This window comes from Oryctolagus cuniculus, chromosome 3 (genome assembly GCF_964237555.1).
Source record: "Oryctolagus cuniculus chromosome 3, mOryCun1.1, whole genome shotgun sequence".
In the NCBI taxonomy this organism is placed as follows: domain Eukaryota; kingdom Metazoa; phylum Chordata; class Mammalia; order Lagomorpha; family Leporidae; genus Oryctolagus; species Oryctolagus cuniculus.
Genome location: NC_091434.1, coordinates 82,620,691 through 82,643,725, shown reverse-complemented (window position 1 = coordinate 82,643,725; position 23,035 = coordinate 82,620,691). Strand labels below are relative to the sequence as shown.

General features: G+C 37.6%; 1 protein-coding gene across 50 annotated transcripts in view; it reads right to left on the bottom strand.

Annotated features, from left to right (window-relative positions):
* Positions 1–23,035, bottom strand: part of BAZ2B (bromodomain adjacent to zinc finger domain 2B) — a 456,715-nt gene that overhangs the window by 73,294 nt on the left and 360,386 nt on the right. For 35 of the 50 annotated variants that reach the window (XM_070070785.1, XM_070070790.1, XM_070070796.1 and 32 more), the window contains 8 exons: positions 15,183–15,393; positions 12,003–12,095; positions 11,839–11,900; positions 7,330–7,395; positions 5,724–5,789; positions 4,305–4,349; positions 4,036–4,068; positions 2,719–2,784 (listed from right to left, as the gene is read on the bottom strand). In XM_070070785.1, coding sequence (XP_069926886.1) covers positions 2,719–2,784; positions 4,036–4,068; positions 4,305–4,349; positions 5,724–5,789; positions 7,330–7,395; positions 11,839–11,900; positions 12,003–12,095; positions 15,183–15,393 — 642 coding nt within the window. The remainder of the gene's footprint in view (positions 1–2,718; positions 2,785–4,035; positions 4,069–4,304; positions 4,350–5,723; positions 5,790–7,329; positions 7,396–11,838; positions 11,901–12,002; positions 12,096–15,182; positions 15,394–23,035) is intronic. The other 15 variants (XM_070070810.1, XM_070070808.1, XM_051849450.2 and 12 more) reach the window with 2 other exon arrangements.

Sequence of the window (23,035 nt, the reverse complement as noted above, 5' to 3'; positions counted from 1 at the left end):
GTGGAGGATGGCCCAGGTGCTTGGGCCCTGCACCCCATGGGAGACCAGGAAAAGCACCTGGATCCTGGCTCCTGCCATCGGATCAGCGCGCCGGCCGCGGCGGCCATTGGAGGGTGAACCAACGGCAAAGGAAGACCTTTCTCTCTGTCTCTCTCTCTCACTGTCCACTCTGCCTGTCAAAAAAAAAAAAAAAAAAATCTGATGTGTGGGGGCCGGTGCCGTGGCTCACTTGGCTAATCCTCCGCCTGCTGCGCTGGCATCCCATATGGGTGCCGGGTTCTAGTTCTGGTTGCTCCTCTTCCAGTCCAGCTTTCTGCTGTGGCACGGGAAGGCAGTGGAGGATGGCCCAAGTGGTTGGGCCCCTGCACGTGCATGGGAGACCAAGAGGAAGCACCTGGCTCCTGGCTTTGGATCGGCGTAACTCCGGCCATAGCGGCCATTTCAGGGGTGAACCAATGGAAGGATCTTTCTCTCTGTCTCTCTCTCTCACTGTCTAACTTTATCTGTCAAATAAAAAAAATCTGATGTTTTCTGATATATGACTGAATGAGAAATAGGAATAATTTGACCATTTGGTGGAAGAAGAGCAATGGTATAAACACTATGTTGGGGCCAGCACTGTGGCATAGCTCGTTAAGCCTCCACCTGTGTTGCTGGCATTCCTTATGGGTACCAGTTCGAGTCCGGGCTGCTACACTTCCTATTGAGTTTCCTGCTAATATGCCTGGGAAAGCAGTCAAAGATGGTCCAAGTGCTTGGGCCCCTGCACCCACATGGGAGACCCATATGAAGCTCCTGGCTCCTGGCTTTGGATCAGCCCAGCTCAGGCTGTTGAGGCCATCTGGGCAGTGAACCAATAGGTAAAAAACCTCTCTCTCTGTCTCTCCTTCTCTCTGTCTGTAACTCTGCCCCTCAAATAAATACATAAATCTTTTTAAAAAAAGATTTACTTTTGTTTTTAAAAAACAGAAGACTTTATTTAGGAATAATAAGAAAATGTCTGGATTACAATGCAAAAGAGGTAGGCAGAGGTCAGAGCAAACGGACTGTTACATCAGGGTGAGGAATCTGGACTAATTATTAGGTTACAATGAGAAACCACAGCATAATATTAAGATATAATCTGGTTTATGACTGGCTGTTCTGTGGAAAATGTACAGGGAGTGCTGAGGACAGCAACAAAGAAAGTAGGGAAATGGGGCTCTTTAGAGTTACCATGATTTACGTCAATTCTTTATGTATATATGGATATATTTGATTTATTGGGGTTTCATACTTTAACATGGCCTTTTCATTTCTTTTCCAATTGCTTATGACATGGGCAACACTATTAAGAACTTGTCCTGGAGTGGACATTTGATACAATGGTTAAGATGCCATTTAGGATGCTCATTTCCCAGGTCTGAGTGCCTGGGTTTTAGTCTTGTCTCCATTTCTGATTCCAGCTTCCTCCTGATGTGCATCTAGGGAGGTAGCTGGTGACAGATCAAGAAGCTGTATCCCGGCCGGCGCCGCGGCTCACTAGGCTAATCCTCCGCCTAGCGGCGCCGGCACACCGGGTTCTAGTCCCGGTCGGGGCGCCGGATTCTGTCCCGGTTGCCCCTCTTCCAGGCCAGCCCTCTGCTGTGGCCAGGGAGTGCAGTGGAGGATGGCCCAGGTGCTTGGGCCCTGCACCCCATGGGAGACCAGGAAAAGCACCTGCTCCTGGCTCCTGCCATCGGATCAGCGCGGTGCGCCGGCCGCAGCGCGCCAGCCGCGGCGGCCATTGGAGGGTGAACCAACGGCAAAAGGAAGACCTTTCTCTCTGTCTCTCTCTCTCACTGTCCACTCTGCCTGTCACAAAAAAAAAAAAAAAAAAAAGGAAGCTGTATCCCTGCCATCATGTGGCAGACCTGGACTGAGTTCAGGCTCAGCTACTGTGGGCATTTGGTGTATGAAGCAGTAGTTGGAAGATCTTTCCTTTCTCTTTTTCTCTTCTCTCTCTGTCTCTCTGCCTTTCAAATAAAATAAAATAAAATAAAATAAAATAAAATAAAATAAAATAAATAACTTTAAAAAAGAGTAAAATATTTTAAAGTGCTTGTATTGCTTCAGTAAAAGTGGGTTTATTATCCATTCATTTCTCCTCATTGTATGTGATACCTGTTTTTTCAGATGTAAGGGTGACCATTTTATAAGCTACTGGTGCTTCTTTTCATTTCAGGACAAAGCAGAAGGATTGTTATACCTGGTTTCTAACATCTTTCTAAGTTTTATTGGAAGCACTGTATTTGTAGTCTGGAGTACAGCCTATTCTCATGCACCTAACTTTACCCATAAAAAGGCAAAAGTTGTTCTGAGGGAAGAAGAAGTCAATGGTTAGAATGATCAGTGTTTGTAAGGACACACACAGTTTGTTTAGGTAAGCTATGATCATGGTTTGTGAAACTTTTTGGACATGCTAATATATAGTTACTTTTATCCAAAGTTATACCATTCACTATGCTTAAAAAAGGTGACAAAAATTTCAGGCATGAAAATTAACTAACACATACAATGGAATCCTTCCTATTTCGTTTTATGTTCTAATACAGAGTCTCCTCTAAACCTTTGGTTTGTTAATGAAAGCCAATAGATCATGACAAACCTATACTATGAAAGATTTACATTTAGAAGAGCCAAAGCTTCAGAAGAAATGTTAAATTTATAAGGTAACATTTTTTAGAAACATAGACTTACTTCTGCCTTTTTACGAGCCTCCATTGCTTTCATAAGCATCATATGCTGTCGCCTTCGTTCTCGTTCCTATTAGGCCAGATAAAATTAGGAAACTAACTCAACCATAGTTAACAGTTTGATTTTCAAATGGATAAAAAACAAACAAAACAAAAAACAAAACAAAACAAAAAAACCAAAACTCAGTATAGCATGTTTAGCATTTATAGACAAGTCACGGTAAATACTAAATATAAGACAAGAATGGCCAGTCTGTGCATGTTTTAGTTCAGGTTTAGAAAGCAAATAACAAGAACAATCAAAAGCAAAAAGGTAAAGCAATGAACATGGAGACAGTGTAAACAGAAGCATACAAGATTTACTTATGGTCAGTTGTGATGCTCCTTCAAAAGCTGGCAGAACAAAAAGCATAATGGTTGGCTGGAACAGGTCAGTTACCTTACATCTGCTATTAGAAAAACCACAAATACTTACTATAGCCAATTCAACTAATGGTTGCGTTGTTCTTAAATTTTTAGATCAGGCAGAAATGGATTTATAATCACTTTCATTTTATGGTTATAGAATTTGTTATTTTAATTTCAAGAACAAAATCACTTTGTAAATTCAATAAGCTGCTAACAAATTAGAAAGTTCATTTTACAGCTTTTATACCAATTTAGTTAAACTAGTCTTGGTTCATATACGAATACCAATAAAATGGGATATTCCTGTTTACTGATGTCTGCCACTTGATGCACTATTTAAAGCCATAAAAGCTGCACCAGGGGGCTAATAGGTGGAATCTAAATGAAAATAAGGTGAACATATGCTTAATTTGATCATTTTTAAATTTAAAAATCACATTTTTATAATTCTTAGGAGATTTTTTTGTTTAAATATATTTGTTCTCCCCAAGGGGCTATTTCTAAAATTATTTCTAAAATTTGTCTATAAAACATAATATATTTTCATATTCTCTCATCAAGCAAACTCAAAATTCCCATTGTATTCAATGGCAGTTTTGCATCTAGAATGATGGGAGAATATGGATCACAATTATATCCGATTGTACAGTGATCCAACTTTCCTTGTGACATCAGTAATGTAAATTTTTAGACAACAGCCTTAGTTAAGGCTTACAAAATTCAATGAAAAATCTTAGCAATGTATCATACTTCTCTATAGACAGACAAGCAGATGTATGCAATGCACTGTGCTGTAAAGCCATGCAGCAGTATGTAATATGACAGCAGCCAGTGCTACACTTTATGCATTGCTATGACAACCATATCACAACCAAATCACAATGCGGTGTTAGATGTACAAAAATAAACATACCCATACCATATCTAGTCTATGCCTCTCCAACTCCTGGTAGAAAGAGTTGGCACAACATTATGAAACAGAAATCACAGAGTCATAAAACCAATTTTTAACCCCCCAAAAGACACCAATACCAAAGCAAGGCAATAAACTGTAAGATGAAGGAAACACTTAAGCAGGAATTATATTAGAAATTTTAAAGAAAATATTTTGAAGATTTTCCCCCAAAAAGGTTAAGCAAAACTATAAAATGTACATTTCAGCAAACATATATGTATACAGACCTGATGCTTCAGAAGAACAGCCTGTTGTCTTCTCATTTCTTTTTCCTTAAAAATAAGAGACTTTTAATATATGGCTGTTAGGGAAGATAGAACATGCTAAAAGTACTAAAAGTTACTTTTCTGAGATTCTGTAGTCTTCCACTAGGTTAAACCATATAGAATTACCAATATTCAATTTTTTAAATTATAAAGTGCTAATTCAATTGCATATGGTCCTAGCTAATACATACATAGAGAAATCATTAAGCTATACTTAGAAAGGTCTTTCTTCAGTAGCTTTTAACTTAAATTCAATGAATGACATAACAGTACATTTTAATGGCACATCCACTGGACTGGCTGGCCAGATGGTACAGCATATCTGATGTAATTTACATGCGTATTTTTTCTATTTTTAAGACATTATGCTACAACTTTTCAAATCTAGCTCACTAGAACTCTCTTCTCTCTGTATATGAACTCCCAGAGATACTCTATAATTAGCAGCATCCATTTCCTTTCTATAGACTTGTTTATGAATTAAAGTGCCAAAAACTATGTGATCGGTTTAGATTTTCAGGTCCACTTATGATTCAGGGCATCACCCCAAGGGGTTAGGGTTAAAGAAAATGATTCTAGGAATGTCTCCAATTTCATTATTTTTAGAATGGTGAAATGTAGATGAAATTAATATTAAAGACAAGAATGAAAAGGGGTAGAAACATATGGAATAATATTAGAGAGTCTATGAAGAAAAGATAACAAACAACTCCATGGCTTTATGAGATATATCTGTGATGGCTGTTTCTAACACCAGCAGGTTCACTGAGCTGCCACCTTTCAGTAACCTTATCAGAAGAGGAAAGTCAGGGCTGCATGGGGAGGGGAGGGAGACAGCTCTTTTACACTTCATGATAGAAAATCAAAACCCAAACCTCCTAAACACTTCAAGTTATAGTAATTAATAATGGCTAATTTTGGAGTAATCAGTTACAGTTGATAGCACTCAGATTTTGCTTCTGAAGGCTTTTTATTTTTAATAGACAAAACAGTTGCTAGACATTAATAAAGATTTATAAGGGCACAATTAGATTTGGAACACAGTTCAAAACAAACATAAATGACACACACAAAATAGTTTTGGGGCAATCATTCTATCCAACAAAACTATCTATACGTATTACAAAATAGTTTTGCATTCTGTTTTGATGCCTCTAATTTAAAGAACTCAAAGCATCACATACAACCTACATAATGAAAGAAAAAGTATACATACAATATACACACAAATAAAAGCACACATTTACACGTTGTATCTGCAAAACCAATTTTTAGATGGTCATTTTGAAGAAAGCTGTATATTTTTTCATTTAATTAATGCTGGTATAACATACAGTTTTTATTTTTGGAAAATAAAAACTGATTCTCATCTAAACTAACCTTTATTCGTTTCTCGGCCTCCAATAATTTGGCATTTGCCGCTTCTTCTTTCTTTTTCTTTTTAGCCTGTGCATGCAAAACAGGTCTCAAAGTCATGCAACAGAACCAACCACTACAACTTACAAATAATCTCAGACTTGAAATGAAGTTACATGCCTCACAAGGTACAAAACAATATGCAACATATATGTAGACAATTACACATTTCCCCCCAGGTAACACTATATTCAACATATTAATTTTGTGTCTATTTTATAGCTTAGCATTGGGATATAAAAAAGTTTTAAAATTCATTAAGAACCAAACAAGAATTTTAATCATCTACAAAAATTGTTAGAAGTAGGAAATAACTGAATATTTGTTATTTATTCATCATGAAAATTTAGACAATAGAGTTTATCTAATAAAAATTATTTCAAGAATAAGTCATATTTATTTCTTTTTAGTATTGAAAAACTCTAAGATAAATCAATCTATTATTTGACCATATCCATTCAATGAAACATATTAAATCTGATTTTTTCTTTCTCTATCTTGCAGTTAAATTCAGGAGTCTCTTTTTCTGGTATAATGCAAGCTTGCAATCGTTCATGAAGCACGTTTTGACTATCAAGATCATGTTATCAAATGTGAGCTTCATAATCTGAAGTCATTAAACTATGGAGTAGTTTCAAACCAGCTAGAATTAATCTGAAATGAGGAAAGGAATATATGTGTGTTTCTTGAAAGGAAAAAAAAAACTATAACATGAAAAACCTCAACTATCTGGAACCCTCAGGGAGTAAGTGCTCTCTCTATAAAGCAGCAGTTTGCTGACTAGCTGAGAGGTAACAATAATTTTAAGCATTAAAAAGTTTATTTTCCTTGTCATAGAAAGAACTACTTTTGAGGCATATGCCTATTGCGACACAGTGAAGCAAACATAATTTGGCTTTTTCTGATGACTCAGGACATTGAGTCTGAGCATCAATTATATAGCACAACTCCAGAGAGTAATGTGTATGGTCTATGAAGGTGTTGAAATTTGCACCAACCAAGAATGCAGACTTTTGCTAGGCTGGAGTTTTTCTCTATCTTCCCCTTGCTGGTTTTCAGTGTTTACTTTTGTTGTTGCCAATAAATGTCCTTTATCCTTACTTTGATCAGCTTCCAGTGAAGAAGGGTATGCTAGACACCCCAAAACCCAGCTGGTAAAACTGTGTCTACATTTAAAATTCACTTTCAGTTTTTGAATGTTTCCTTTCACAAACAATTGTTTCCCAAGTAGAGGTAGATATGTGACTACAGAAAGGTCTAAGCGCTGCTCTGAAAGTAGAGAGCACGAGTTTTAGCATGTGAACTTCATGACAACTACACCGGCTGTTCCCAGGTTCTCAGTCTTTAAAATTTCTTTTTTTCTCATGCCCTGGGTTTGTGCCGGGAGGATTAGATGAACTTGCTAATTAGGGTTCAAATAAGTTCTTACTCTACATGATGTTTAAAGAGAATTTATAATGGACATATTAATTTTATGGGTAAGAAAACATGTAGACAACTTTTTTAAAATTTTTGCAGGCTAAAACACATGACTATATTACTTGAACTATTTTGAATTTAAGAATTTTACCTCTAGAATTTGTTGGGCTCGAAGTTCTTTTTCCATTCGTATTTGCTGTATTCTCTTAATTTTTTCCTGTAGGAAGAATCATGATAAGATAAAATTAACTGAATGTGTAGGTGACAAATGTTTAAGTAGAATCAAATAATTCTAAGATATAAGCACAAAATTAACAAAGGCTGTCCAGCAGGATACAAATCTTAAAAAAAAATTGTTTACTTATTGAAAGGCAGAGCAACCCAGAGAGAGAAAGACACACACACACACACACACACACACACAGAAATTCAGAAATTCCATCTGCTTGTTCACTATCTACATGGCCAGAGTAATGAGGTCTGGACCAGGCTGAAATTAGGAGCCAGGAACTGCATCCTGGTCTCCCAGATGAGCGGCAGGGTCCCAAGAACTCAGGCCATCATCTATTGCCTTCCCAGGCACATTAGCAGGGAGCTGCATCAGAAGCAGAGCAGCTGGGATTTGAACCAGCCCGCCAGTAAGGGATGCTGGTGTTGAAGGCTGCAGCTTAGCCTGCTGTACCACAAGCTGGCATCTTCAATATAAAAGTTTAATTATGTAATATAATTACTGTATTTTAATATTTTGAATCAATCATTTAAAAATTTATCATAATTTGTGAAATACAAATGGTAAATAAATATACAAAAGCCAGGCAAACCAAGCTAATTAAATTCATATAACCTAAGAATCTTTACAAATGTTTGTAATTATAAATACTGCTTAATTTGAAATAAATATAGAAAAGAACAGCAGAAAAAGCAGTGTACCAGAAAATATAAGGCTTGGTTCTGGGTTATTGATATTTCTTGAATGGTGTTGAGTAAACATTAACTACTTTTCAATAAAATAGAGAGAGATAATTGCCCTTTCTCATGTTATGATGACTAAATGAAAAATGCTTTAAAAAGTGTATAGTGACACAATTAACAGATTAGTAATTTCCATTTTAAAATTAATTTTACATGCTGAATAATAAAACAGGACATTTCTTCTACTACTACAATAAGCCTATTTCAGAAATAATCTGTAACATTATTTTTAAATGAGTTACTTATAATTTAATAATCCAGAGAATGATTCATATGACATAATTGGTATGACATTGTCTATATTTAATGAACTGGTTATTTTGTTCCATAATGTATTGATCATTTATATTTTGATAAGAATTGATATTTTGATTTAAAAATTATCTCATATACTATAACTAGATTATTAGCAATTTCATGTCCATAATCTCTTTGAAAGTTCCAAACTCCCAAATTGGCACTGATCAGAATGAATACAGTTTCCAAAACAAAGCCCAGAAGTTTCCTGCTTGCAAATTATATTCATCTTAGAATTTGCAGAGGCAATGCAATGTACTGTGCTGTATATTACAATATTTATCTAACTTCTAGAACCTATTGTAGATTTTGAAGCTATGCTTTAATTTTAAGTTTAAATAATTTTAAATTATTTTCTTGTATACTGATGTTATTGATCTCACCCAAGAGTCTATTGCAGGACAATGAGATTTTAAAAATTACTATTCTAATTTCATAAGACCGGTTGCATTTCTATGATTTTGCCTTTGGTCATCCTATCTTGATATTGAGCATTAATTACAGGTTGCTAAAATACAAACCTAAGTAATTTTTTGTGCTATTTCCAAGTCTTAGAGAAAATTATTCTTGACATGTATCTGAAGCATTCATTTAGTTCATAACTTGAAGTCTAGGAAAAGCATGGTCTTGTTCCAAGTTTTCTGCTCTTGTCATTCATAAGATGGTAAGGTTTATGCTCTCAAGTCAGCATCCATTCATTGTTCTCTTGTGTGCACAAAGAATCTTGGGGTTAAGGATACTACCTAAAGCTTTATCCTATCTTTTCAAATGATTTATGTGTAAACAAAATATATATTTGGTAGTTCGGTCACTAGCATATAGGTAAACTTTATAAATTATTTTAGGATTACCTTATTGTATTGAGTACACAACCACTAAGCTTTAAATTAAATATCTTAGTGATCATAAGAAATGTCAGAAAAATTGATATTATCTTTCTATTTAAGAAAAAACCAAGGTTCCCAATGAGTAAATATTTTCTCTAAAGCCCAATAGTTAGTAAATCCAGAGCCCTGGACGGATTGTACTGCCTGTGTTCCTCCTGTGTTATAATAATGCTTTTGCAGGCTTCCAGAAAGCCGACCTGAGATCTACCTGTTTTTTTGGTTTACTGGGTGGGAAAAAATAACACTGATATGAGAATTAAGGCTACTAATTTTCTCTAGATATAATACTCAATTTAAAACAGGCACTATAATAACAGATTATGTGAGTAGAACTATTCTATATTTTGTTTCATTTTGTTGGCAGTAGGAATAAATTAGATGGCATTCTGAGATTAGCTCAGATAAATGTATTCATAAAAATCTAAGACCAGCTCATTTGCATTAATGCTGCTGGAACCTTTGGAGCCTAATGCTTTTGCAGTTTGGAGCAAAGACCATGTGGATGTAGTCACTTGAAGACGTTGGGTTCACAAAGCTAAATTTAAGGTACTGATGGAATGTAAGAGGTACTACTAATTATTATAAAATGCATAAGCTATAAGGAATTTAACAGAAATAGCAGTGTTTCACTTTCAATGAGATATTAATTTGTATATAAATTTATATAATTTATAGATATATGTAGTATATATTTGAATATTTAAATAAATATATTCACTAATTTAGCTATTTTCAGTAAACCTTACAATGTTTAGCAATCACAATTAACAAACTATGGAAGGAATTCAAGTTTACAATTGATTAATTTATGGTAAAAGAGTTTAGTATGCAATTTGGTGTTTTACAAATATCTTTTCTAAAAACTGAGCATTTGCTTGGTGCCAGGCACTCTATGGTAGGCATTTTATGTTCATTATTTCATTTACTCCTTAGATACTGCAGCTATCTTCTTTCACAATGGAGGAGATAGAGACTCAGAAGTTAAATATGGGAGACCCAGAAGAAGCTCCTGGCTTCAGGTCGGCACAATTCCAGCCATTGCGGCCAATTGGGGAGCAAACCATCAGATGGAAGACCTTTCTCTCTCTCTCTGCCTCTCCTCTCTCTGTGTAACTCTTTCAAATAAATAAATAAATCTTTAAAAAAAAGAAGTTAAATAATTCATCTAAGTTCACAAAATTATTAAGTAGGAGAGCCCATATTTACGTTGCCTGATTACAGACTTGAAATTCTGACTCTAATTCTGTGTGAATATTGCTTTAGTTTATACTGAAACGAACCTTAAAAATAACCCCATAAAATTCAACCAAACCCATTTATTTAGCAATTATTCATGCAGTAACATAATTGATTTTGTGTCATACTCAGAAAAAATTATTTGTTATTCAAAAAATTTTAATGAAGAGTTTTCTCCTTCACCCCATGTTTTTTCTGTTTTAATGTTATGTGAATATGTAGAGTATGGAGAGTAGTTCACACATTCCCACCTTAAATGAAGCTGAATTCTTTGTCACTTAATATCTTACCTAAAGGGATTTCAAAATTAATTCATTAATCAAAAATTAATTTTGAAAACCACATGGGGAGGGAAATTGAAGATATAAGAAAGAATTTTGGATATGCTAGAATAATACTCTGGTCATTTTTTTTTTTTTTTGCAGTAGCAATTTTTAAGTAACTTTGAAATCATTAGAATCAATGAGGACAAATCTTATTCTATAACTTGAATTTAATTTTTCACTAATATTTTACATGTTTTAGAACAATAAATTTTCTTATTAAAATTTGAACATTTAAGCAATGCCTTTACAACATTTTAAAAGTCTGAAAATTGTTCAGGATGTCAACTTATATTCAAAGTTTACCAGGATACTAAAAGTATTTAAACAAATTTACTGTTTGATAATCATTTCTTTAAAAACTAGAAAGTAGAAGATTTGGGGCTGGCACTGTGGTACAGTGGGTTAAAGCCCAGGGCTACAGCAACGGCATCCCATATGGGCGCTGGTTTGAGTCCTGGCTGCTCTACTTCTGATCCAGCTCTCTGCTAATGTGCCTGAGATATCAGAAGAGGATGGCCCAAGCCCTTGGGCCCCTGCACCCACTTGTGAGACCCAGAAGAAACTCCTGGCTCCTGGCTTTGGCTCAGCTTAGCTCAGCTCAGCTCTGGCTGATACAACCATTTGGGGAGGGAATCAGTGGATGGATGACCTCTCTCTCTCTCTCTCTCTCTCTTTCTTTCTCTCTCTGTCTTTACCTCTCTCTGTAACTCTGTCTTTCAAATAAATAAAATAAATCTTAAAAAAGAAAAAAAGAAAGTAGAAGATTTGATTAGAAAGTGAGGTGAAACTTTAATGGAAGATGACAATATTCTAAGTTAGGTCCATAACATAAATGCAAAATACAGTTGTTTAAGAAATCCAAATGAAAACAATGTACATATATAAACAGATCTTCAAAATAAGGGTCACATTTGACAAGTCAGCTCCAATGCATGCACATACCTGTTGCTTCATAATCTTGATCTGTTCCTTTTGCTTTCGCTTTTCCTCAGCAGCCATTATTGCTATGATGGGAAACCAAAGCACAGCCATCATCAGACAAAGCAGGCAGAAGAGCAGCCTCACTCATTCCCAACACTCCCCTTCAAGCTTGTGCTGTCACCCACCTTGTTGTTTTTTAGCTTCTTTGGCAACTCGAGCCTGTTCTTGCTTTTGAAGTTTTCTTAAAAGCTTTATTTGTGCTGCTTGCCTGGCTATTTCTGAAAAATATAAAATTTAAATGAATATTATTAACATGTTTACATAACTGCTAACCTAAAACAGTAACTGTGAGAAATTGGTACTATATCATCACGAAGCATATAACATCTAACCAAACTGACAAACATTAGAAAGGACCAAGGAGGAAAGTGGTGTGATAGAAAATGCCATGTTCATTTCCCGGAGAAATTGCTAAAGTTTCTCATATAGAACTCCGAAATCACGTTTTTCTCAATCCTCATCAGTATGGTTTATACTAAAAGTACAGATAATTTTGTAAATTCATATTTGCTATTTTAGATACCAAATAATAATACTTTTATAAGATTTGCAAATCATGCATAAAGAGCCCATGTTTTGGATTATCAGTTAATTTCAAGCTTTTCTAGTTTATGCAAGTAATGCATATATTCCTCACTATATACATTCTGCAGAAGAATCAAGAGCTTCCCAACAAAGATAATTTTTAGGACTCATCTATGTCTGCTAATATATTAACATTTTTTCTTTTTAACCTTCTTTAGTATCTGGGGAGATGAAAGTCATATAATAATAAAATAAATAAAATAATAGAAATATGAATTAAATAATATAAAAATATCTTACTAGTATATAAAGTTAGGAAAAAACTTACATGATATTAAGTTACATGGCAGGCAGTTACTTAGGTGCCACTGGTTGAATTATGAGTTGATGCTACCTTTTTGGAGAATATATTTGCCTACTATCTACCAAAGCTGAAAATGAAATACATAATATATATATATATATGCACATGCACACACACATCTGTATCTATTGCAATACTGTTTGTGATAGTAAATTCTAAAAACAGCTTAAACACTCTTCCCAAGAGACTAATTCATGATTAAATGAAGTACATTGGGGCAGACATTTGGTGCAGCAGTGGGTGCCTGTATTCCACAGGGGAGTACCTGGGCTTGAGGCCTGACTCCACTCTAGATTCCAACATCCTGCTGACACAACCTGGTGGCAGCAGATGCTGGCTTGGGTGGTGGAGTCTCTATTGTTCACGTGGGAGATCTGGACTTTGCGGGAGTGAACTAACAGATGGGAGGTCTCTTTCTGCTTGCCTCTCAAACTAAAATAAATTGTAAATGACATGTGGTAGAATCACACAAGGCATCATTCACTATGCAAACATTAAGAGAATGAGTTTGGGGGCCAGCACTGTGGCGTAGTGGGTAAAACCGCCTCCTGTAATGCCGGCATTCCATGTGGGCGCCTGTTGGAGTTCCAGCTGCTCCACTTTCGTTTTTTTTTTTATTATTATTTTTTTATTTTTTGACAGGCAGAGTGGACAGTGAGAGAGAGAGACAGAGAGAGAAAGGTCTTCCTTTGCCGTTGGTTCACCCTCCAATGGCCGCCAGGGCCGGCACACCGTGCTGATCCGATGGCAGGAGCCAGGTGCTTCTCCTGGTGTCCCTTGGGGTGCAGGGCCCAAGTACTTGGGCCATCCTCCACTGCACTCCCAGGCCACAGCAGAGAGCTGGCCTGGAAGAGGGGCAACCGGGACAGAATCCGGTGCCCCGACCGGGACTAGAACCTGGTGTGCTGGCGCCGCAAGGCGGAGGATTAGCCTAGTGAGCCGCGGCGCTGGCGCTGCTCCACTTTCAATCCAGTTCTTTGCCAATGTCTGGGAAAACAGTAGAAGATGGTTTAAGTCCTTGGGCCCCTGCATCCACAGGGGAGACCCAGAAGAAGCTCCTGGCTCCTAGCATCAGATCAGCTCAGCTTTGGCCATTGCAGCCATTTGGGGAGTGAATCAACAGATGGAAGACCTCTCTCTTTCTCTCTCTCTGCCTCTCTATAACTCTGCCTTTCAAATAAATAAATAAATCTTTTTAAAAGAAGATTGAATTTGACTTATAAGTGCTAGTATACTCAAGCTAAAGTGGGAAAACAGCGCAAGCTGAATAGCATTTACACTGCAAAGCCATTTATTTTAAAAATCAGAAAAGACATACGTACAAGTGTTTGAATGTATGTATTTATGTGTGTATATGTTTCTGGAAAGACTAATAAAAACTTGTTAATGATTTCACTCATGAGTGAGAAAGAGAAAGTCTCCTATTTTAAAACATTCTGTTCTATGAGCTTTTTCATGGACATTTGTTTTAGAATTCTAAAAAAGCAGCAACAACAAAGTCAATACTATGATTGTGTTCTCAATAAATAGAAATGTCTTTCAGGCATTTCCCCCAGATTTTGATAGTATTTATGGAGATAGTAAAAAACAATCTATGAGAAGGAAAAATCTGTTAGTCTTTCAAGTCAATTTTTACTATTAAGCCTTTATTTTACATTATCATAATATCTTTACATACATGCTTGAAAACATCTACAGATATGTTGATATATTCAGATGGCCTTAAGAGGATCCAATGTGTGACTAGTAACTCAAACTGCATAATACAAAACACAAAAGTATTTTATTGTAGTCAGCATTTTCTGGATAACACATAGTATGGCCACACATAGATTAGATTATCACATTGATATTTTATGTTTAATTTGAATCATAAATGTATTTGAGGTTATTACAAGCATTTTGAGCTTGCTAAATGATATCTTCTGGTAATCTTAAAATATGATTTGATTTAAATCTGCTAATGGGGTATTCTGAAAATATGTACAGCACACCCAGATTACAGGAGAACCCAAACTGCAAGCCTGGGGTTACTTACCAGTAATTGGAGTTCTTTGACTGAAAATTTACTCCACAGATCCATTTATTTTGGTTATTCTCATGTACCACCTCAAGGAATCGGGAGCTGTTAAAATAATTGCCAGAAGGTTGGCATTGCCTTAAGGCATGTGCCAAGTGCTGGTTGATTCCCTTTTTGTTTAAGTCTAAACCCATCTTTGTAATTCTAAACACACAGGGTAGAATGGGTTTATGAGAATGGTTTTTCAAAGATTACCTAATCAAAGAACTCCAGTTACCAGTGGGACTCCTTATTTTCTCTTTTAATTCTAATACAATGCCTACTTTTTAGAAATTGAGAGCAATGCTAATCATTCCTACATGATTCCTACAAGGTAAGATACATTATCTTTCTTACCTTGAGCTTGGAGTTTTCTTAGCAATTTGGCATCCGTGTTTTCTAGGAATTCAGCATTGCCAACATTTGGAGGTCGACCCTTTCGACGTTTCAACCTGGCTTCCTCTCTTGCTCGCTGTCTATCTGGATTGGGTGGTCTTCCTCTACGACCTTCCATTGCCCTGATACGAGGAATGACATCTTCTTCTTTCAAAAGACACCACTGCATTCCCTTTTAATTAATATTTCATAGAAATAATACATTACAAACAGAATAAACATAAGAGATCAACATGTCAGAAAATTCAAGGTAAATTTTAGGAGTTTTTTTTTTTAAGTTAAATTCAGATTTATAAATGTTCACGGCCTTTGGCATATCTTCAGTGTTCTCACTTTAACGACTTAAACATTACTTAAATGTCTATAGAGATTTGTAACCGTAGCTATAAAAATGTAGAGGTATTTATTTTAATCACAATTTATGATCTATATTGATCATAAAAGTTGGCAGACAGTTTAAAATACTAGTTGTCTGATGACCCATCTGTGGATTATTATTGTGGGTTATCTGTTCAAGCCAAAACATTAGGTTATCCAAATAATAAAGATTCTCTTTATAGGAATGTTACAGTTAATAAATAGAGATGGAAAGCAAGAGGTACAATATCACCAGCTCTTATCTTTGAGAAATACAAAAGGAAGCATTTATAGATAAAACAAGATTTATAAGATTTGCTTCAACAAATTTTGAAATAGGAGAAGTAGAGGTGGTATATGTAAAACAATATTGCCATAATGACAATTACTGAAGCAGATGGTGGGCACATGGCATATACTATTCTATCTACTTGTGTGCATATTTGACATTTCTCATTTTAAGCCTCCTAATGGAAATATGCACACTAATAGAATGCTAGTGTATTCTCAGAATAATCCTGCTTGGCATATAAACACAATCTGAGTCTGGTTTTCATATATCCTATACATGCCAATCATAACAAACATCATTCTGTATTCCATTACATGTAGTCCAAAATAACAGCTTCAGATACAGGAGGAGCAAAGTTTTCAGATAATTCTCTTATTATGGTTTATGTTTTTTTAAAGAGGAGTTAATTTAGCAATGTAAAGTTGAAGGAAATTTCTTAAGTATGTTTTTCTCTTAAAAGAAAACCAAGTAGCGATTTTGCTTGAATCACTGGAAGAAATTCTGCAACCAAAAACAATCAAAAGTTCTTGAGTTATATTTTATAATATGATTCCTAATCTGGGCCAAGGAATCCATGAATATCTCAATTGACAGTAAAAACACAAATATTACTACTGCTACTGTAAAGGACACATCAAAAAGTTTGTGGAAAATGCAATTATAAGTGAAGTTTATTTTGGTGCAAAAATTTGAAATCCATGTATTCAAAGATTCTATAAAATGTTCATGAGAAATGTATATTACAAAAAAAAATTATCCATTTGGGGCCGGCGCTGTGGTGCAGCGGGTTAGTGCCCTGCCTAGTATGGGATGCCGGTTCAGGACCCGGCTGCTCCACTTCCGATCCAGGTCTCTGCTGTGACCTGGGAAAGCAGTAGATGGCCCAAGGCCTTGGGCCCCTGCACCCAAGTGGGAGACAAGGAAGAAACTCCTGGCCCCTGGCTCTGGATTAGCACAGCTCCTACCGTTGCGGCCAATTGGGGTGTGAACCATCAAATGGAAGACCTCTCTCTCTCTCTCTCTCTCTCTCTCTGCCTCTCCTCTCTTTGTGTAACTCTGACTTTCAAATAAATAAGTAAATGTTTTTAAAAAAAGGAAATATTTAAAAAATTATGCATGGATTTCAAACATTTTTTGCACAAAAATAAACTTATTTTTATTCTATTCTCCACAGAATTTAGAGTTTTTAAAAATTTTTATTAACATAAAGATAACAGATTTCATGTATTTCATAGATAAAATTCTCAGAAAATAACCATACTTGCCTCCCACCCACCCTCCCTCCCTCCCTCAAACCACCCTCCTTCTTTCCTTTTTTTTAAATCTTGCAATGGCATATTTTTTGTATTTCATATACACAGTTTTAAGAACATAATGATATTTACCACCACATCCTCCCTTCCTCCGACACTCCAATCCTTTCCTCCTCCTCTGTTTCTTATTTTTCTTTTAATTTTTACAATGACATAACTTCCATTTTCTTTAGAATCACCAGTGCAAATTTTTTTAATTGCCTGTGTAGCTACATCTTACACTCCAGGAGTTGTACTTTGTTTCAGGCACTTTGAATACATTATATACTTTACCTTTAAAGAGGATGTATATGCATATATTTCCTTTCATTTTTATGCATTTTTAATGATGTATTTTCATTTTATGTGAAAAGCAGAGACAGAGAGAGGGGAAGAGAGAGGGACGTCGATCTTCCATCTGCTAGATCACACCGCTAATGCCATAACAGCCATGGCTGAACTCAGTTGCAGGAAATTCATTCTAGGTGTCCTACATGGTGTCAGGGGCCCAAACACTTGAGTCATCTCTCACTGCCTCCTAGTGTATGTCTTAGGAGGAAGCTGGAATCCGAAGTAGAGCTGGGACTCAAACCCAGGCACCCAGACATGAGAAGTAGGCATCCAGAGTAGGGGTCCTAACTGCTATGATAAATACCTCTCCCACGTACATACTTTAACTTTCTTTCTTTTTTTTTAAGATTTATTTATTTATTTGAAAGTCAGAGTTACACAGAGAAAGAAGGAGAGGTAGAGAGAGATAGTGAGGGAGGTCTTCCATCCACTGGTTCACTCCCCAACTGGCTGCAACAGCCGGAGCTGCGCTGATCCGAACCCAGGAGCCAGGACCTTCTTCCTGGTCTCCCATGCGGGTGCAGGGGCCCAAGGACTTGGGCCATCCTCCACTGCTTTTCCAGTCCATTGCAGAGAGCTGGATCAGAAGTGGAGCAGTCGGGACTCAAACCAGTGCCCATATGGGATGCCGGCACTGCAGGCAGAGGCTTTACCTGCTACGCCACAGCACTGGCCCCCATACTTTAATTTTCATAACATGTCTATCTCATATGGTCAGTTTTATTGTCCTCCCAATGGCAACTGAGGGAATCCAGTCTCACTGTGGTTAAATAATTTGCTTGAGATACAGAGACAGCAAGGAATGGAACTGTGACTCAAACCCCTGACCATCTCACTCTTCAACCTATGCTCTTGACCTGTACTTAAATGATGTTACAAAGACATTCTCATACTTGGTAAGTGACTGATCAATGCATTCAGCCATGAAAGCCCAGCCAAGACTGTATCAAGGTAGGGCTGTGTCACACTAAAAAAATGTGTATGATCATTATCTATATATTAAAATAATATTTATATTAAATAATTTAAGTTAATTCCCATGTTAAAACAAATTGAGGAAAATGAAAATGTTCTGCTGAGACTTCAAATCAATAGGAACAATGATTATACCAACTACTTTTTTAAAAAAAATTAGTTATTTATTTGAGAGGTAGAGTTACAGAGAGAGGGAAAGACAGAAAGGTTTTGTATCCGCTGGTTCACTCCCTAAATGGCCGAAATGGCTGGAGCTAAGCGATCCCAAGCCAGGAGCCAGGAGACTCTTTCTGGTCTCCCATGTAGTACAGGGGCCCAAGCACTTGGGCCATCTTCCACCGCCTTCCCAGGCCATGAGCAGGGAGCTGGATTGGAAGAGGAGCATCTGGGACTAGAACTGGTGCCCATATGAGATGCCAGTGCCACAGATGGAGGCCCAGCCCACTTGCCACAGCACTGGCCCCACCAAGTACATTCTTTTAAAAAAAAATTTAGGTTTTGTTTATTGGAAAGGCAGAGCCACAGAGAGTGAAGGGGAGAGAGAGAGAGAGAGAGAGAGAGAGAGAGAGAGAGAGAGAGAGAAAGATCATCCATCCTTTGGTTCACTCCCCAAATGGCCACAATGGCCAGAGTTGGGCCAGGCCAAAGCCAGGAGCCAGGAGCCAGAAGCCAGGAGCCAGGAGCCAGGAGCTTCTTCTGGTTCTCCCAAGTGGGTGCTGGGGCCCCAAAACTTGGTCCATTCTCCACTGCTTTCCCAGGCACATTAGCAGAGAGCTGGATCAGAACTGGAGCAGCTGAGTCTTGAACTAGCGCACTTTTGGGATGTCGGCATCACAGGCCTGCTATGCCACAACGCCAGCCTCACCAAGTACATTTCTAAGGCAATAAACCACTAAGAAGGAAGCCATCACAAAATTTTTATGTTAGGTTAAGTTATGTTCACTAGTATGGGAAACTTTGATTAGTTTAGGTTTTCAGCTGACTGTTAAGACTTTTAAGGCATCAAGGCAGATTTATCAATCAATTTAAAAATATAAAAGTGACATTCATGGACACTCGGAATAGAAGGGACTAAATATTTGCATTGTTATTTTGAAGTATATTATTAATGGCCAAGACTAAAAGGCCCTATCAATTTATCTTTTCTTATGTAGACAAAATTTTTGAATAGTTGTATTTTTATTTAGCTAGGAAAATATACTTGTGTCAAAAAGGACTAGGAAATGTTGATGCCCCAAAGGTATTAGACAGCTACAGTGACATATCCTATCCATTTTTGCCCTTACCATTTAGAAGGTAAATACTTCCTAAGGGGATTGCATATATTGGGTCACATATTACGTCTTCTGACACCTGGATTTTAGCACATGAGAAGAGGATGGTCAGAAAAATCTGAAGCTGATATTGCAGCTTTAGTTCACTGACTAGACAAAATAACTGCGGTTAAGAATAAGTGATACTTTTTTTTTTTTTTTTTTTTTTGACAGGTAGAGTTACAGACAGTGAGAGAGAGAGACAGAGAGAAAGGTATTCCTTCCGTTGGTTCACTCCCCTAATGGCTGCTACGGCCGGCGCTGCGCCGATCCGAAGCCAGGAGCCAGGTGCTTCCTCCTGGTCTTCCATGCAGGTGCAGGGCCCAAGCACCTGGGCCATCCTCCACTGCCTTCCCGGGCCCCAGCAGAGAGCTGGACTGGAAGAGGAGCAACCGGGACTAGTACCCGGTGCCCCAACCAGGACTAGAACCCCAGGTGCCGGTGCCACAGGCGGAGGATTAGCCAAGTGAGCCACAGCGCCGGCCAGTAAGTGATACTTTTCTCAGAAAACTTAGCCTCAGGTAAAGCAATATTATATGACTTGATTCATAGGCTATTAGTCTTTTCTTCAATCAGAAATTATCAAAAGTGTATGATTCTTTTCTTCTTAATTTCTAAAACTTAAGATAGTAACCGTTTTCTGGAAATAATCTTTCTTGACTAAGATTTAAAAGATATAGGTAAAAGTAGTGGTCAACATGATGGACATGTTGAAATATTTTAGTTAATTATGCTCATTGCATTATAATTTCACTTTATTTATTTGACAGTTACAGAGAGAAGGAGAGGGAGAGAGGGAGAGAGTGGGAGAGAGAGAGAGGATCTTTCACCTGCTGGTTCACTCCCCAATCGGCCACAATGGCTGGAGCTGAGCCGATCTGAACCCAGGATCTTCCAGGTCTCCCATGTGGGTGTAGGGGGCCAAGGACTTAGGCCATCCTCCATTGCTTTCCCAGGTGCATTAGCAGGGAGCTGGATTGGAAGTGGAGGAGCCAGGACTAGAACCAGTGCCCATATGGGATGCTGGAACTGTAGGCTGGGACTTTAACCCATGGTGCCACGGTGCCAACCCCATAATTCCACTTTTTTTTTTTTTTTTTTTTTTGACAGGCAGAGTGGACAGTGAGAGAGAGACAGAGACAGAGAGAAAGGTCTTCCTTTACCGTTGGTTCACCCTCCAATTTGATCCGATGGCAGGAGCCAGGAGCCAGGTGCTTTTCCTGGTCTCCCATGGGGTGCAGGGCCCAAGTACTTGGGCCATCCTCCACTGCACTCCCTAGCCACAGCAGAGAGCTGGTCTGGAAGAGGGGCAACCGGGACAGAATCCGGCGCCCCGACCAGGACTAGAACCCGGTGTGCCGGCGCCGCAAGGCGGAGGATTAGCCTAGTGAGCCGTGGGGCCGGCCATAATTTCATTTTTAAGAGTTACTATTTTATGGGGCTGGCACTGTGGTGTAGCAGGTAAAGCCGCCACTTGCAGTGCTGGCATCTCGTTTGGGCGCTGGTTCGAGTCTTGGCTGTGTTGCTTCTGATCCAGCTCTCTGCTATGGCCTGGGAAATCAATAGAAGATGGCCCAAGTCCTTGGGCCCCTGCACCCATGTAGGAGACCCGAAGAAGCTCCTGGCTCCTAGCATAAGATCAGCTTAGTTCTGGCTGTTGGAGCCATTTGGAGAGTGAAGCAGTGGATGGAAGACCTCTCTCTCTCTGCCTTTCAAATAAATAAATAAACATTTTTAAAAAAGAGTTACTAATTTATATCCTGGTGAATAACATATTCACTTCTTTAAAAGCCACATATACAAGGGAAAAAAGAAACCGCACAATCAATGTAAATAAGTAAAGGAGTGAAAGTACACTCTAAGACTGTAATCTATTATTTAAATATTTGTTGAGGCACCGACTCTGCATAAGGCCTAACATTATCTACGGGTGAACCAGAAAGTCTTTTCCCCAGGAGAACAGTATTTTCACATGTATCTCAGGCTGAGGTTATTCCGGTGCAGGTGATCAAAGGACCACACATTAATAATGGATTGGAAAGAGTTCAGAGGTTGGAATGGAATTTCATTTGTTAATATAAAAATTCTGAAGGTCTAGATTATGGCAAGGGAATGAGAATTGGAAAGGAAGATGGAAATACTGGTGTTTTCTGATACAGAAATGCGTGGAATTGGGGATGGCACTGGTGCCCTCATGCCATACAAGAGGACTGGTTCAAGGCTTGGCTGCTCCACTTCTGATCCAGCTCCCTACTAATACACCTGGGAAAGCAACAGAGGATGGTCCAAGTACCTGGACCCCTGCTACTCATGTATATCAGGAAAGAGTTCTTTGTTCCTGCCTTCAGCTGAGACCTGGCTGTTGGGGCCATTTGAGGAGTGAACCGTGGATACAGGATTTCTTTCCCTGTATCTCTGTCACTATACCCTTCAAATAAATAAACAAAAATATTAAAAACAATTGTCTGCAATTAAAGACAGCTTGAATGTGATGGAGAAAACCTGAATGTAGACCAAAAAGATGATTAAAGTTTCTGATAACCTCTAAGCAACATGGAAAAAGGATATAATAGAGGTTTTTTTTCCACAGTTAAATTAAAGGCTGGAGAAATACTTGAGAAAATTGGCAAATAAATGTATTTCATCAAAGCATTCATGACTTACAAAGTAAACATCTTTACAGAAAACTTATTTTATGAATGAATGAATTTATATTTTTAATATTCAGAAATTCAAAAGAGATATTAGGAAATTTAATTTCCATATGATCTTTCTAATTTCCAACATTTCTGCTACTTTTTCTGCTACACTCCAACGTAACGCTGAACATTTCATGAAAAACTGGTGGGTTTCAATCTTTCTTATAAACACTTAATTGCCTAATTAACTGGTTTCCCATGTTCCACTGAGAGAGTCAATGTGTGGTTTAGCAGTAACATGTTTAGGTGTTAATGGAATGTGTTCTCCAATCTCATTCCCACTTCAATTTTATATCCTAGCATGTCCTTATTTTTCTTTTGTTGCTCACATTTTGTTTGATTTTATATACTTGTAAGCTGATTTATTTAGGGGACAAAGCAGCTTACAACTAAATGCAAGAAACCAGTCCACAAAAAGCCAACACACTGAATGATATATTTGCCAAGTTACTGATAATTTTGTAAGTTATAACATGAGCTTTGCTGCAGCAGTTTCACCATAGATCTGCAGTTCTTTGCCACCAAACCTCAATTT